Source organism: Triturus cristatus, chromosome 10, assembly GCF_964204655.1.
Source record: "Triturus cristatus chromosome 10, aTriCri1.1, whole genome shotgun sequence".
In the NCBI taxonomy this organism is placed as follows: Eukaryota; Metazoa; Chordata; class Amphibia; order Caudata; family Salamandridae; genus Triturus; species Triturus cristatus.
Window position 1 is genome coordinate 995,485,997 of NC_140593.1, and position 17,040 is coordinate 995,503,036.

General features: G+C 48.6%; 1 protein-coding gene across 1 annotated transcript in view; it reads left to right on the plus strand.

Moving 5' to 3' along the window:
- Window positions 1-17,040, plus strand: part of MYO15A (myosin XVA) — a 1,126,038-nt gene that overhangs the window by 736,281 nt on the left and 372,717 nt on the right. The window contains exon 48 of the mRNA XM_085631315.1: window positions 13,320-13,435. Within this exon, the coding sequence (XP_085487441.1) occupies window positions 13,320-13,435 (116 nt within the window). The remainder of the gene's footprint in view (window positions 1-13,319; window positions 13,436-17,040) is intronic.

Below are 17,040 nucleotides of genomic sequence, written 5' to 3' on the forward strand. Positions count from 1 at the left end.
GTTTTTGCAAAGAGTTATTGTGCTTTCTTAATGGGCAATTGAAAGTGTCTCAGCACTTTCTCCTCTGTTTTACACATATGACATCCTTAAATTTCATATCAATCTACATTTATAAAATGCAACACTGTCACCCATAGGGGTATCTGGGCCCTGTGTCTCAGTCGAAGAGCCAGGTCTTGAGTCTCTTTCTGATTTCAGCCAGCAAGGGGGCTGTGTGGAGATGGAGGGGGAAGTTGTTCCAGGTCTTGGCAGTGATGTAGAAGGAGCGGCCACTGCTGCAGCTGCGACGGATACAGGGGGTGTGTGCCAGGGCAAGTGTAGAGGACCGCAGTTGTCTAGCGGGATGGTGGAAGTTTAGTCGATGGTTGAGGTAGGCAGGTCCTAGGTCGTGAAGGGCTTTGTATGCATGCATGAGGATCTTGGACTGGCATCGCTTCTAAATGGGGAGGCAATGGAGGTCTCTCAGATGGGGGCAATGTCTGTCCATTTGGGGAGGTCCAGAATGAGCCTGGCTGCCATGTTCTGTATCGTCTGGAGTCTTCTGAGGAGCTGGGTGGAGATGCCGGCTTAGAGGGCGTTGTTGTAGTTGAGGCGGCTGTTAAAGAGGGTCTGGGTGACGGTCTCTCTGGTGTTAGTTGGGATCCATCTGAATATTCTGCGGAGCATGCGAAGTGTGTGGAAGTAGGATGAGGCAGATGCGTTGGCTTGTCGCTACATAGTGAGTTGGCTGTTGAGGATGATGCAGAGATTGCGAGCATGGTTGGTTGGTGTAGGTGCAAGTCAGAATTCTGCAGGCCACCATCTTTGGTCCCATGTGGAAGTGTTCTTCCTGAAGATCAGCACTTCAGTTTTGTCAGAGTTGAGTTGGAGGCAGTTGTCTCTCATCCATTTCGCTACTTTGGTCATGGCGTTGCAGAAGTTGGTTTTGACGTTGGAGGGGTCCATGTTAAGCGAGAGGATCTGTTGAGTGTTGTCTGCATAGGCGATTATGTTGAGTCCTTGGGATCTGAGGACTTCTGCGAGGGGGGTGAAGATGTTGAACAGGATGGGGCTGAGGGGTGATCCTTGTGGTACTCCGCATATGATGTCTTTGGGTGCTGAGGTGAAGGGAGGAAGTCACATTCTCTGTGTGCGTCCTGTAAGGAAGGAGGCGATCCATTTGAGAGCGTCTTGCTGTATGCCTATGTTGTAGCGTCTATTGATAAGGGTGTTGTGGGAGACTCTGTTGAATGTCTCAAAGTAGTTGAGAAGGATAAGGGCCAAAGTTTTTCCATGGTCGAGGAGTTGATGAATACAGGCCCCAGCTAGGCCCGCAGGACACAAGGGTTCGCTCTCCTGTAATGGAATCTATAAGGAAGTTGGCACGGAAACTGCAAAGTACAAAGACAGCATTTATTAACCCTTAAGGGTGGTCCTACAATCCACACAACACTCTTCAGTATTGCATAGAGTAGCACAAAGAACTTGCGTACACGGTCCCCTTTTATACACAACAGAGGGGCTCATAAGTGGGTGGATACAACATGAGGCCGAAGGACATTACCATTTATGGTCATTTTCGATACTGAATCAATATGTGGGCGGAGCTAACACACTCCTTGAGCCCGCGAAAACATGGTCAAGCAAGGCTAACTGATAACAGATGTGGTCAAGTCTGGGCATGTGCCAGATGGACAAAGGAGCTATTTATAGACTGTTACTAGGCAGATTACAAGAGCAACTAACACAGAGGTTGGACTCTTCTCGTGGGGAACACGTGGAAGCATGATAATACAAAATGGAGTCCGAACTTCGGTCAACATAACACAGGAAACATGATCTATAAGAGGAGAATTAATGTCTTTAGTAAATGCTTAATCACATCGTTGTTTCAATTTACAACAGACGACCCTTTCAGCATTTACTGAAGACATCCGGCTTGTTAGAATAATCATCATATATATCAATTATCATCATCTCTTCTACTTCCTTAGCTAAACGTTTCTGATAAGTGACATTGGCAATAGCTTTCTTATCGGGGATACAAAATGATACACATAATGAGCAGAGTAAAGGACCACACTGAATGCAGATACAGCATGAAAACAGAGCCGCTACAATAATGCAGAGACCAGTTAGAACCTTCCATCCCCAGGCAGTAATTAACGCCCAAAACCATCCAGAAAAGGACCAAGTGCCGTTTTCTGTATGGATCTCAGCTGCAATTTTATGCAGTTTATTGATGGCATTATAAACTGATGGCGTATGATCAGGGATAAACACACAACAGCTACTTCCAATAATTTTACAAGCTCCTCCTCTATCAGCTAGCATAACGTCTAATACCATACGATTCTGCAATGCAACAATTCTAGTAATCTGCAATTCCTCCGTAAGATTCCCAAGGGCAGCAGCAGTCTGATTTGTCACAGCTTCTACCACTCTTGTTAATCTTCGGATCTTCCTACTGTTCAGAGCAGCTCCAACAAAGAAAAACAGTCCTAAGTTAAAATCAATATACTGCTGCAGACTGGTATCAGTCTGATCTACATCGTCAATTGATAAAGTACGTTTATACCTATTTACAGTCACATTATTCAATAATTTCAGATCTTTATGATAAGATGCGGGAGCTAGGAATACAGGAGGTAATAGAAATGATACATAGCATACCCCAGACCACCCAGCCGGCAGACGGTAATAACCTTTATTTCCACATACAAAATACGTATTATGGGAGGACAAGAAGGTACTATTGTTCAACCCATCAATATTCAAAACAGTAATGCAATCACTAACACCATCAGGAATAAAACCCACACTCTGGACACACAGGTCCGCTTGAGCTTGTGCTACTTGGATCACAAATTTGTCTTTTCCCACAGTGTCTCTGGTGTTCGTGAAGATGTAGGGAATGGATTCATTGTCTGGTCGGTACTCTTCCCACTCCCAAATTGTCCCATTCGCTTGTGGATACCCATTTTTGTCTTGATGGCATTCTTTATTGAGTCTAAAAAGCAATCGTCCCACTGTTGGTTTCCGAGTAGCAAAAAGCAAAGTATACCATGCTCTACAAGAGCCATTATGAGAGAAAGGAAGTGGTATAAATGGCGTTCCTCCTTTCTTCTGATGAGCTGGCATCATCCCACATATCCAACAGTTCGTAGCATTCGTAGCAACGTGGGTATGATGCAGCATCTGGATGAAAGTGTTATTCAAGTAAGACTGTCGATGCTTCAACTCTTGATATGGTAATGTATAAAAGTAGTGCTCCTCAGGCACCGGAGTTGTCAACACAAGAATCTTCCGAGCAGGAGTTACATCCTCCACGAACCATGTGGTTATCCCAACAATGGCTACTGTCAACATGAACCCTAATGCACAAAGGATTTTCTTTTTCTCCATGTCAAGGTAAAAATGGAACCCAATATCTTCCTGAAACTAAAAGTCTGTCAGAACTCTTCCCCTTGGGCAGCGGTTGATTTCTTCACCAGCGGGCCAAGACGGGTGTCGCTACACTAATGCAGGGCTGATCCCCCCCCCTTGCCTCATCGGCTCTCCGTTTCACTAACCCAAGGGCTGTTCTGACAGTATGTCCCGGTACTGGAAAACTCACTTCCTTGGTCGAAGATGATATCGCCTTCCTCCAGGAGTCGCGTGGTCCGGAAAGAGCTCCTCGGTGGCGTTTGGCTCCGCAGCACGGCCTGTCTCTGCAGCCAAGATTTCTCGTTGATCGGTCAGCACGGCAGGTTCCACCAATCCGGGCGGCACCTTCCTACAGTGCAGGGAGTGGATCCAATTCTTTCTGTTGGAGACTCGCACAGCCGTCCTCGTTGCGAGGAGGACCTGCTCAGGGCCCACCCATCTCGGTTCCAAGCTGTTCGTCCTGTCGAAAACTTTCACCATCACGTGGTCCCCAGGCCGGAGACCATGTCCTTCACCGGTAGACCGATCAGGGAGTGCCTCTCGGACCTGTTGATGGATAGAAACCAAGTTATCCGTTAACTGTGCCAGATAATCGTTCATCATTACACAAGGTACATCATACATAGCCTTAGGTCTTGGTGGACCCCAAATATTCATTGGGCGTCCGAAGACAATTTCATAAGGTGTAAGGCCAGTTCGAGAATGTGGTACCGATCTAATTGACAATAACGCCAGTGGCAGAGCGTCTGGCCAAGTCAAAGACGTTGAAGCTTGAATTTTAGCGATCTTAAGCTTCAGTGTACCATTATACTTCTCAACTAGGCCTGCAGACTGAGGGTGAAACACGGCGTGAAACTTCTGAGTGATGCCTAGGCCCTTCAAGACATACTTTATAACATCCGCTACAAAGTGAGGGCCGTTATCACTCCACAGAAGTCTACAGACGCCATATCGAGGGAAGAACTCTTTCAGCAGCAACTTCGCAGTAGTCATTGCAGTATTGTCTTTCGTAGGGTACGCTTCAACCCATTTGCTGAAAGCGCAGACCACTACTAGAACATACTTCAGGTTGTTACAGCGCTCAAGCTGGATGTAATCCATCTGCAAAACCTCGAAGGGTGCAGTAGGTGTCACAAATCCTCCTGCTGGAGTTCGAGTGCCCTTTCCCGGGTTATACCTCAGGCAGATCATGCAGGTCTGCACCACCCTCTTCGCTGTGCTAGCAATCTCTGGATGCTCCCAAACTTGGGTAAGCAATTTCACAATTGCGGAAGCTCCAACATGTGCTAGCCCATGTGCCATCTGAACCATAGGCTGTACAAAAGCCGTGGGTAATTTCCATCTATCCATCTGCTTATTTCTCCAGCAGCCCTCATCATCCAATTCTCCCTCACTAGCCCATTGTTCCCGCTCTTTGTCAGAAGCGGTCCTTTGCATTTCTCGCACTTCCTCCTTCGCATCATGCCATCTTTCCACCTGTGACTTTACTACATACACGGCAGTAGTACCGGGCTGCATCGCAGTTTCCCGTGCTACTCGATCTGCCAACGCATTCCCTTCTCCAACTTTGTCAACTACTTTCCTATGGGCGCTACACTTAACGATGGCAATTTTCTTTGGGTATGTCAATGCGGTTAAAAGATTATGAACTAACTCCCCATGCATTATCTGTACTCCATGTGACGTCAAAAACCCTCTCTCCTTCCAGAGTAGGCCGAAGTCATGCGCTACTCCGAAGGCATAGCGGCTATCTGTATAAACATTCACACATAGTCCTGTACTGAGCTCACATGCTCGTGTTAATGCTATCAGTTCCGCTGCTTGAGCTGATTTCTGTGGTATGCGTGCTGTCTCCACTATCGTTTGCAATGTGGTAATCGCATACGCTGCTGAAGTCGTACCATCTGGTAGCTTCAGACATGATCCGTCCACCCACAGTTCTCCATCTACATCTGGAAAGGGCGTATCCTGGAGATCAATACGACCCTTTGTTTGTTCCTCAGTCACGAGAATACAATCATGCGCTTTCCGCGCCTCAGGCTGGGTTTCGGGGTATGGCAACAATGTTGCCGGGTTTAACGTTACGCACCTTTTTAACGTAATATGAGGAGCCAAAAGCGTCAACTCATATCCCGTTAAACGGGCGCTGGTCAAATGCTGCGTCTTCGTTTGATTGAGCAGGGCATCGACAGCATGGGGGACTAATACCAACAGCTTATGGGATAACACAATTCCCTCACTTTGGCGTATTGACACAGCTGTCGCCGCAACCGAGCGAAAACACCCCGGTAATGCTCGGGCGACAGGATCAAGTACAGCCGAAAAATATGCACAAGGGCGCTGCTTATCGCCGTGCATCTGCACTAAAACTGACAATGCACATCCATCTTTCTCATGCACATACAACGAAAAGGGTTTTGCATAATCAGGGGTCCCTAACACTGGTGCTGAACAAAGGGCCTGTCGTAGTTGCTGAAAAGCAGTATCACACTCATCTGACCAAGGGATTGGGATAGGCGTGTCCTTTGTCAAGAGGGCTAACAATGGCTTAGCTATGTGCGAAAACCCCAATATCCACTGTCTACAAAAAGAAACAAGACCCAGAAATGCACGCACATCCTTCTGTGTGGACGGTCTCGGTGTGTCCAGAATTACTTGGATACGATCCGGTGTGAGTGCACGTCCCTCCTTAGACAAAAGGTGACCCAAATAAGTCACCTTTGGTCTACAGAATTGCAATTTCTTCCTAGATACCTTATGATTGTGGGATGCTAAAAAGGAAAGTAAGGATAACGTACTTTTTTCACACAACTCCAGGGTGTCAGCCGCCAGCAAGATGTCATCGACATATTGAATGAGGGCGACCCCCTCGAGCAGAGCAAAAGAATCCAATTGTCGTTTCAAAGCCTGGCTGTAAATGCTAGGGCTTTCTGTGTAGCCCTGGGGAATCCTACAAAAACGATAAGATCTATTATTTAATGTAAACCCAAAAAGATATCGGCTATCAGGGTGAATGGGAATGGAAAAGAGGGCATTCTTCAAATCAATCACTGAGAACATGGTTGCCGTAGGCGGGACCAAAGTAAGCAACGTCGTGATATCGGAAACCACTGGGTACTGAGGTATCACGATCTTGTTCACTTCTCTCAAATCAATTATAAACCGATAAACTCTGGCATCCGTATCCTTTTTCAGTATGGGAAGAATCGGACTGTTACAAATGTTGTAGGGGACTTCCTCCACTACTCCTACCGCCATCAAATCCTGCACTATCTGTATGAGAGCCACCTCCCCCTCCTGGGAAATACGGTACTGTGGGAGGCGTGGTAACACCGCCCCCTCCTTGACGCTAATGTGGACCGGTGGAATCACCATTTGTCCCACATCAGTATCCGAAGTTGCCCACAAAGCACGAGGGAGGGTAGCTAGCAGCGCATCCTCTGACATCGTACACATCCGTTCTGATCGGGGGTAATTGTCATTCAATATTACCCGTACACCAGCAGGGGAGCAACGGATTGTAGCCCTAAAATGCTTTAACATATCAAGGCCCATAATGTTGTCCGGTGTGTACGGGGCAAGCAGGAACGGACAGGGTGCAGAAAAAGAGTCAACTTTAAACATGAGGGGCTGCGAAAGAGGGCTTCGGGAGAGTGTACCGTCAAACCCTACCGATGTGACCATTAAGCCGGATGGGGGAGCCCCCGGAACCAATTGCTTAGACAGTGCACTACGTGTCGCTCCTGTATCCACTAGGAACTGATCAGTAGAGCCCAAAACCTCAGCCGATACATAAGGGCCCTTCTGATCGACCGGCACCTCAACTGATTCTAACCCCCATCCAACGCATTCCTATGCATGCTGAGAGTCATGGTACCCTGACCGGTCAATCCCCGACGCTTGGTACTGACGCTGGCGATCAAAAACGTTTGATCTATCGCGGTGCTGCCCAGCAGAGTCAAAACGAGCCTGTTCGTTAGAATTCCCTCGGAAGTTCGAGAAACCCCCTCTACCTCGCGGGCCACCATAGGTATGCCCCTGACGCGATGCATGCAACACCGGGCAGTCCCTAGCCCAATGACCCGATTGCTTACAATACGCACATTGGTTCCTATTTAAATCAGATCGGCCCGAGGGAGGACCATAAGATCCTCCCCTACCTCTATTACCACCCCGCCGGGGCGGGCCATAGACTTGTGCCAACATCACCTTTGTTTTCAAATCTTTCGATTTCTTTTCCTCCTGGCCCTTTGCTTCTTGCTCCTGACGCTCATAATACTGGGCGATAGTCAGGAGGGCCGTCGGTGTAGCGGAGGACCAAGAACTTTCACTCGCTTTTAAACGGGCCGCAACTGCCGGCAGCAGATTAGCCACATATTTATCCGCAAAAAGGTGGCGGCCCGTATCGTCAGTAAGCGACTGGCCACTAAAATCATGAAACGTCTCCTCAAAACACGTAAAGAAGTCCGCAACTGACTCGTCAACCTTCTGTTTACATGCAGCTAACATATTCCAGTCAATCTTTTTAGGGGGAATAATTGTCTTCAGCTTAGCCACAATAGCAGCAGGAAGATCTAAAATAATCTGGGGCGGTTTCTGCGCGGGCTTCCGTTCCCTGTCCTCATCCTCAAGGTCAGACCACCGGGCCTTAAAGGCAACTGTATCATCTACTTTTCGGACAGATCGCCACATATCCGGTGGTAGAATAAGGCCAAAGAACAGGTCTATATCTTCTAAAGTCATAACGCAAGAATTCAAGGCCCCCTCGACTTCTTCGTAGAAGGCCGCTGGATTCTTGCGGGGGTCGGGCAGCGCATTCTTTAATGCCATCACATCAGCTCTATGCCACGGAGTATAGACCCAATTATACACAAAATATCCCTTAGCATCGGCGGAGGTAATGTCCGAGCTAGTCCCCGCTCCTTTAGGAGGAACATACAAAGGCGCCGCCTCGCGCATTGGCTTAGCATGCACTAGATCGCTCTTATCTGATTGAGAGGTGGATGAGTGGCCTTCTGTAGTACACGAATCCGACTGCGTCTCCTCCCCTGCTCGTTGGCGCGCTTTTTCTCTATGGGCCAGCACCGCGTCCCGCAAGGCGAATAGCCGCCGAGCCGCATCAGAAGCCTTAGAGGGAGAAAAAACACCATCATGTAATGCTTTAGCATCCGATGTCACTTCTTCAGGCTCAAAGACACTAGAATATTTCCGAAAAGCAGCAATCACTTCCTCAGCGAAATGACTCAAAAAATACAATCTCTCTCTATCCTGCCACGACCCCCAAGTATGGAACAATTCATCCACGGACACCTTACCCTTAAGTGCACGGAAAGAGATTTGCCGAAGCTCAGCCATATGCTCAGCCGATAACATGGACCGCGTATCTACCTTACCCGTACCCGGGACGGAATCTTGTGGCCTCGGAGCAGATGCGCCAACATAGGGGGGCGGAGAGCGATCTAGTAAATAAAAATCATCATCAAGATTATTAAGGACAGGATAGAGTGGCTGCCGAACAGCATATTGACCCGAGACTTGCAGCCTATGCTCTTTCTCTTGTCTCTCTGTCAGTTCTCTGTCTTCCCGACGCTTCGCTTCCTGGGCTCGCACATGATCATTCTTCCGTTGTTCCTTATCAAACAGCGCTTTCTCACGCTTCTCTCGCTCACGCACCTCTTTCACCCACAGCCGCACACACTCAAACATATCCTGACGAGCACGCCGCTTACACATGCACTGTTCCACATACTCAATCTTACGTATATCAAACGATCCATACAAAGGCCATCGTAACTCAGGATCTTTTTTTGTATATTTCCTCCATACTGCGCTGTACATTATGGAAGAAAGACCATGCTTCACATACATATCCCTATTAGGAGTCCCCTCTGGGGGAGCTGGAGCAGATTCCTCGAGGTTCAACCGGTTTCCGAAACAGCAACACCACTTACGGAGTGCGCTGAAAGCAGGCATGCTCAGAAATAATGCAAAATATGCAATATTATAGAAAAAATGGCACTTAATCGTTGCGCCGTTCAAAGTTACACAGCTCCGGAGAAATCTCTCCACATTACCTGCCTATATGTGTTGCAACGCATATATATTCACAAAGACAAATACAAAATATGACTAGTCATCACAAATCAAACTCAAATAGCCGGACCAGGCTTCAAAAACTCGGAGCAAGTACCGTACACCGGTTCTTACCAATCAAGAGTCCAGATTCCAACTGCCAAGCTCCACAATCGCCCAAACGGCTTTCACGGCAGGACCGACAGAAGAGGTCTCAGTCGGGGACCGGCGCCACCCAGACGGTCAGCTCGGAAGGGAAGGAAGAAAAACCTCGGGATGCCAGGGCTAAAACGCCGCTGGCAGTGATCACGTCCCCGGCCAAGTTCCTCACCTTCGTCGCGACCAATCCTTCGAGCATCCGAGTCGCCGATGAGCCCCACATTGGGCGCCAATTGATGAATACAGGCCCCAGCTAGGCCCGCAGGACACAAGGGTTCGCTCTCCTGTAATGGAATCTATAAGGAAGTTGGCACGGAAACTGCAAAGTACAAAGACAGCATTTATTAACCCTTAAGGGTGGTCCTACAATCCACACAACACTCTTCAGTATTGCATAGAGTAGCACAAAGAACTTGCGTACACGGTCCCCTTTTATACACAACAGAGGGGCTCATAAGTGGGTGGATACAACATGAGGCCGAAGGACATTACCATTTATGGTCATTTTCGATACTGAATCAATATGTGGGCGGAGCTAACACACTCCTTGAGCCCGCGAAAACATGGTCAAGCAAGGCTAACTGATAACAGATGTGGTCAAGTCTGGGCATGTGCCAGATGGACAAAGGAGCTATTTATAGACTGTTACTAGGCAGATTACAAGAGCAACTAACACAGAGGTTGGACTCTTCTCGTGGGGAACACGTGGAAGCATGATAATACAAAATGGAGTCCGAACTTCGGTCAACATAACACAGGAAACATGATCTATAAGAGGAGAATTAATGTCTTTAGTAAATGCTTAATCACATCGTTGTTTCAATTTACAACAGAGTGTTCGATGTTGTCTGTGGCAGCAATCAGTGCAGTCTCAGTGATTTGGTTGGCATGGAATCCTGATTGAGAGGCATCCAGTAGGTGGTTAAGTTCCAGGAATTCGGAGAGCTGCTGGTTGATGGCTTTCTCAAGTACGTTGGCCGGGTCGGGAATCAGGGAAATCGGACGATAGTTTTTGAGATCGTTGGGATCCTCAGAGGATTTCTTTAGTAGGCGTCTGATGTCTGCGTGTTTCTATTCATCTGGGAAGGTTGCTGTAGATATGGAGGTGTTGAGTATGCTAGTGAGTTGTGTGCTGATAGGCCCTAGGATTTGTTGTGAGGGTTAAGAGGTGGTAGGGGGAAGGCTTGGCATGCACCCCGAATGGGATGGAAGATATAAGCCAGGGCGATGAGCCGTCACCAGGTGGTAATGGTTTGGTTGGTGTGTGCTGTTTGCTTGAGGTCGTTGGGGTTGAGGGTGGCAGGTTGCAGCTTAAACTTGTTGTAGATGTTGGTGATCTTGCTGTGGAAGTAGTGTGAGAGGGTGTTGCAGAGTTCTTGGGAGGGGTGGATGGTGTACCCTATGGCTGTCGGATTAGCAAATTCTTTGACTATTTTGAAGAGTTAATTTGTGTGGTTGGATGCAGAGTTGAAGCGGGTGGTGATGACTGCTTTCTTGGTTACTTTGATGTGCCGATGATAGTTGCTGAGGGCTATTTTGTGAGCTGCTTGTCGGCGGGATTCTTGGTGGTGCGCCAACGAGCTATCGCCTGGTGATGGTGTGCTGGGCGCTGGTGATTGTGAAGTGTACAATGTTGTGGTCGGTCCAGATGAGTTCTGTAGTGTGGCTGAATTTGATTTTGTTGCTGGAGGTGAAAAATGGGGTTGAGTATGTGTCTGACCTTGTGTGTGGGGTTCAGTGATCAGTTCGGCGAGGTCGATGTTGCTCAGGTTCTCCAGGAGGGCAATGGAGTTGGCATTGTTGGGGGGGGGGGGTTGATGTGGAAGTTGAGGTTGCCGAGTAGGACGTAGTGGTGAGAGTCGATTGCTAGGGGTGCAATGAGGTTGAGGATGGTGTCGCAGAAAGTTGCTTGGGTCCCGGTGGTCTGTAGCCGAGGGTGCCTCTTATAGTGGTCTTCGCATCAGTTTGTAGTAGGAAGTTGACATGTTCCATGAGAGGTGTTGGGTTGTCTTTGGTGATGGTGCATCTGATGGTTTCCTTGAAGATGATGGCGATGCCTCCACCCTGTTCGTTGATGCTATCTCAGTGTATCATCTTGTAGCTTTCAGGAGTGGCGGTGGTGATGTCCGGGTTTAAGGAGGAGTTGAGCCACATTTTGGTGATGGAGGCAATGTCTGTGGTGATGGTGTCCCAGATTTCTGTGGCATATTTGAAGAGTGGTGCGGGATCTTTCGTAGGTTGTGTTTCTGGAGAAGTGGCAGTGTCGGCAGGTGAAGGGTCCTTGGTGGATCATGGGGAGGAGGAGACACTGCTGTTTTGGCATCCGGGGTCCAGAAGTTCCTTGGCGGTGTACCGTTGGGTGGTGGGGGGCCGGGGGTCCTGGCGCTGGAAGTTGTCCAACCGACGTTGCGCTGGCGGTGCATCCGCTGTACGCGTCCACTGTGTGGCCGTGCAGTGGTATCCTTTAGAGGTCCTGGTGGATGGTCTTAGTGATCCTGGGTACCGGGCAGGGATCTTGAGTGGCCAGCGCAGGGACAGCAGGCTGGGCAAGTACAGCAGCAGTGCGAGGACAGCAGGCAAAGCGGGGACAGCAGGCAGCACAGGGACAGCAGGCAGCACAGGGGCGGCAGCAGCGCAGGGACATCAGCAGTACAGGGACAGGGGGCACAGTACCTTAGCTAGGGGTCAGGTGAAAAGGAGTGGCCTAGCCTCCTTCATGCTCTGACGAGTGTGGATAGGCCAACCCTTGGCCCGGGATCAGCCCGCACGCTACCCATGATGCAAGCGTCCTCTAAGTAGGAGCCTGCGGCAGAAATGGAACAAAAAAAAAGGCAGTCCAACTCCCAGTAGCGGAGGCTCCTGGGAGTTGTGGCCTCGTTGGGGGAACCTTCTGCTCTTTTTAAATTGCACAGCATCCTGAAGTTTCAATATATCTTTTTATATGTGTGGATCTAATTAGAACTAATTGTTGCTCAATAATTGTCTCCACCTTTTGATCAATAGTGCAAAAATGATAGTGTGTCACATTCTTTCTTTTTCTGAACTGCATTTTATTTATGTCTGCAACATGCATATCAGTGCATGCATTCAGTAGCATCGAATAGACAGTTATAATTACACCAAAAGTATGTATCTTTGGCCAGCACTAATGATAGGGCAATAATGTCTTGCTTACCCTAAACATTTGAGTTTTTCCAATCTTTCCTGAGTGTGCTCCCAAACACTTCATTAGTACCATAATGTGTGGTGCTCTAAGGACTTCTATTCCTAGCTAACTGTAATTAACTTTCTTTGTCAAGCCTTTTTTGTTTGTGTGTCTCCTTTAACTTGTCCAGAAGCTTGTTTTAGTTTTCTTGTCTTTGGTCACTGTGGGGAAGAGGTTTAAGGAGCAGGAGTAGATCAGGTTAACTTCTAGTGTTCTTTGCATGTTGCCATTGAATTTTACCAGATGGCTATGTATTTCCAGAATAAACAGTGTGTAAGAAACTGATACCCAAATTGTTGCATGCTACATAATCATGCCATACTGTAGTCCTGGTGATGCTTGAAGAGTACCTTCCGCATTTACAATGTTACCCAACATTTGTTTCTGAAGGGGAAAGTTCTAGCTGGCTATGTAAGTCTATTAAAAAAATTACTTTACAGATGCACTTCCACATTGTCTATGCTTTTTTTCTTTATAGAGCAAAACAAGCTGTTCTCAACAAGCTCTCCTGCTGATGAGACTGTCAAGAAGAAGGTTGTCAGCGCAGCCAGGGAGAACTGGGAAGTCTACTTTTCAAGGCTTTTCCCAGCTGCAGTAAGAACCTGCTTTATTTCATGATTTACTTTCACAATCCTACCTATAGCACCCTCCTCTTGGCTGGACTAGCACAATGTACAGCATAGATTCAGTAATGCTATGACTTCCACACTAAGATGAGGTATCTGTGTCCATAGCTGTAAAGTGGCTTTCTGTGTAAATCATTCCATTATTGCTAGAACTACTGTGTGACCTCCCTTGTAATACTTACCTGAAAAGATATGCCAATATACCTGAAGATTAGCATAAAGCGCTAATAGACCGCTTTTTCCTATCGAAATATTGACCCAATGGAATGAGCATGAATTACGGGTGTTCTTCAGGGAAAGACAGTGCAATGGGGACAGACTGAAGTGCTGTATATTACTTTATGTGAGCTTTGACATCAGATTCACGTGCACATGCTGTACATTAAGCTGGAAGAACTTTGTCCATTGAACTTGAGGTACATTTGTAATTATTCTGTTGACAGGTGGCTGTTTATGTCACATAAAAGTGTTTTGTGATAACATTGTAGTCTGATTGGTCAATAATGGTTTTAAGTCCTTCAGGAAATCTTTGCCCATTATTTCACATAATGGTGAAGCATTTAAGCCTGCGACCGGATTACATGATTGTCCCTAGTGGAACTGCTATGTATTAACTCATAGGTGGCTTTGGCCATTGCACCAGTTGGAAGAGTTTTTTGTTACTCAATTGAAACATATCTTACTTCTTCAGTTTATCTGCCCTCTTTGACTAATGACACCATGTTTGTGGTATCTAAATAAAAATGATGCTGATGAACAAGTTACTTACCTTCGGTAATGCCTTATCTGGTAGAGACTATATCTAGTTGCAGATTCCTTACCTTAGAATTTCCCCAGGTGCAAACTGGATCCGGGAGATTTTTCGTGAGTAGTATCCTCCAGCGTGCCCGTAGGTGTCATCGAGCGGGCCACCATCCGTCGTCTGCATCGTCCACACAGGAAGTGACATTGCGGTACCTATATAGGCACCACCCAGGTGCACTCGACTATTTTTTAACTTACATCCTGGTGTTTCGAGGATGTCCTCACACAAGTCAGGTTTTAAGGCCTGCGGCATCTGTCACCGACCGATGACGGTGACGGACCTGCACCTTGTCTGTCTGTGGTGACCGAAGGCTTTGAGGGAGCGGTCCCTGAAGCTGCTAGCTGCCCGAAATGCGATTCTGCGGAAGTGGAGATCCCGGTTAAGGGGAAGGTCCCGGGATCGTTCGCGGAGCCCGAAGTCCTCCTCGTCCCATTCGAAGTACTCAGGACACTCAGGTAAGAGGCACAAAAAGAAGAGCAAGAAGTCAATGCACTCTTTGACTTCTCCTCATCCGTTGGTCGATGAGACAAGGGAGCCTCAGCATTCTAGGCCAACCTCTGAGCAACCGAAAGAGTTCTGTTAGAGTCGGGGATCTCTGGTTGGCGCAAGGTTGCCCTTGAGTCAAGCAGGAACCCTCTCCTCCACGTCAGGGCGCAGGATAACCCCTCGCGAATGACCCTTGCTCACCCTCTAGGTGCGTGGCGTGAGCAGCCAAGGCGATTCCTCAGGCGTTGTTGGTTAAGCACTTACAATCATACACACAGTAAATACATCAATCCCCCCAGAAACGGACACCAGACTTGGATATATATAAAAATACGATTCTTTATGTAAAAATAAGGTATATAGATCTCAGCAGACTTATCACAAGACCAATAACGTTTTCGCTATGCCACCAGGTTGTAAAGCAGGCAAATGTTCTTGGTTCGTAGTTTCAAATGGATAGTTCGTAGTCTTTTTACTTGTAGTTCCAGTACTCACAGAGATCGGCTCCTGCGAACGGGGAAATAAGGCGTTGCGGGCCCCGAGCCCGATACTGGACTTCTTTCGTGATTAGGAGAGTCGGCACAGGTCGGTGCGACTCTCAACTTCGGGAAGTGTTCTTGGGTCCTCAATCAGCAGGTGTGGGCAAGTAGGCAGGCGCGGCCCGCGACCCTTTAGCACGGCGGTGCAGGAGGGTCTCCACAGCGGGGGCGGCGCGGCCTGAGGTGTCTGGGGATAGCGAAGCGGGGCCACAGGGCACGGTCAGTGCAGCTGGATGACCCGGCGTGGATCACAGTCGTCGGACGGCTTCCGGCAGGAGGGGTGATAGCGCGTTCAGCGCACTCCAATGGCAGGCGGTGACAGGGGTGCAGGCGGCCTGGCCCGGGGACAGAGAGCGGCTCCGGACGGAGCGGGGCTCTCACGGGAGTGCGGCAGGCGAGCTCCTGAGTGTCACGGCCCTAGGAGGGGCGATGAGGGGCGCAGTCTCTTTTCCAGCGGGATGCCCACACGGCTCGAATTGGAGGATGAGCAAGAAGCACAGAGAACCCACTGTTCCTGGGGTTCAGTTCAGGGGGCAAGCTCAGATCAAGCCCTTGGAGAATGTTCAAGCACAAAGTAGCAAAGTCTTTTCAGTAAGTCTCTTCCTCTCCTTTCTCAGCAAGGCAGGCAGCAGGCCAGCTCCTCCAGCGTCTCCTTCTCCTTCTAGTCGGGCAGAGGTTCTTTGTGGTAAACAGGATTCTGATTTCTTAGGAGCCAGGCTCCTACTTTTATACCATGATTCTTTTGTTCTTTAGCGCCAGGGGGCCTAGGCCTGGCTCAGTCCAGTTCTGGAGCACTTTGTTATGGTGACTCTGCTCTTTCCTTTCAGCAGCAGGGCAGAGACATCAGCCGCCCCACAGGGGGTGGCGCCGGCTTTGTGGTGGCAGAGCACAGGTCTATTCAAGAGTCAAGGTGTACTCCTCCCACCCATCCAGGTGTAATCTCTCTACCCACCACCTGGCAGCCAACCTGTCTCTGGGGATCCCCCCACCCTGCTCCTACTGTTGCTAGGCAGAACACACACACACGCAGCAGAGGCGGACTGAGATGGTCAGGTCAGTAAATACTAACTTCCTAAAAGTAGTATTTACAAACCCAGGATATTAAAATAAACTTGACTACAAGAAGTATTTTATTATTCTGAGTTCAGGCATACCAAACTTGACACTCTACCATGCTCTCTGAGTCCACTGGGGTCACGGCGTTGGCGTGATCCCAGCAGCCCATTCTGGCCTATGGAGAGCAGGTAGCCTTCAATAGTGAAGAACGGAAAGGGCTGTAATTCACTACTAAGACATGCCACACACACCAGGGCATGTCTTACCTTATGCCTACAATGCACCCTGCCCTTGGGCCTACCAGAGGGGTGGCTAATATGTAGGTAAGGGAAGGTTTAGGGACTGGCAAGTGGGGGCACTTGCGCAGTCAGCGCGACGGTCCCGGACCGCGCACAGGGTCTGCGGTGGCAGACCCTAGACACATTTTACAAGGCCGCTTCCGTGGGTGGCGCAACCAGCGCTGCAAGCCCACCAGCAGCATTGGCATTCCCAAGCCCTGGCACCCCTGGTGCACTCTACTGGGGACTGACAGGGAATCCAATAAACCAATCATGGACATCAATTACAGGTACACTTTACCTAGGGAGCACTTGCACTGCGGCACGGATTAGCCGTGGCGCAGTGCCCTGAGCGGACAACACCAGCAAAACAATCGAGGCACACCATCAAAAAAGTGGAAGGGGAACT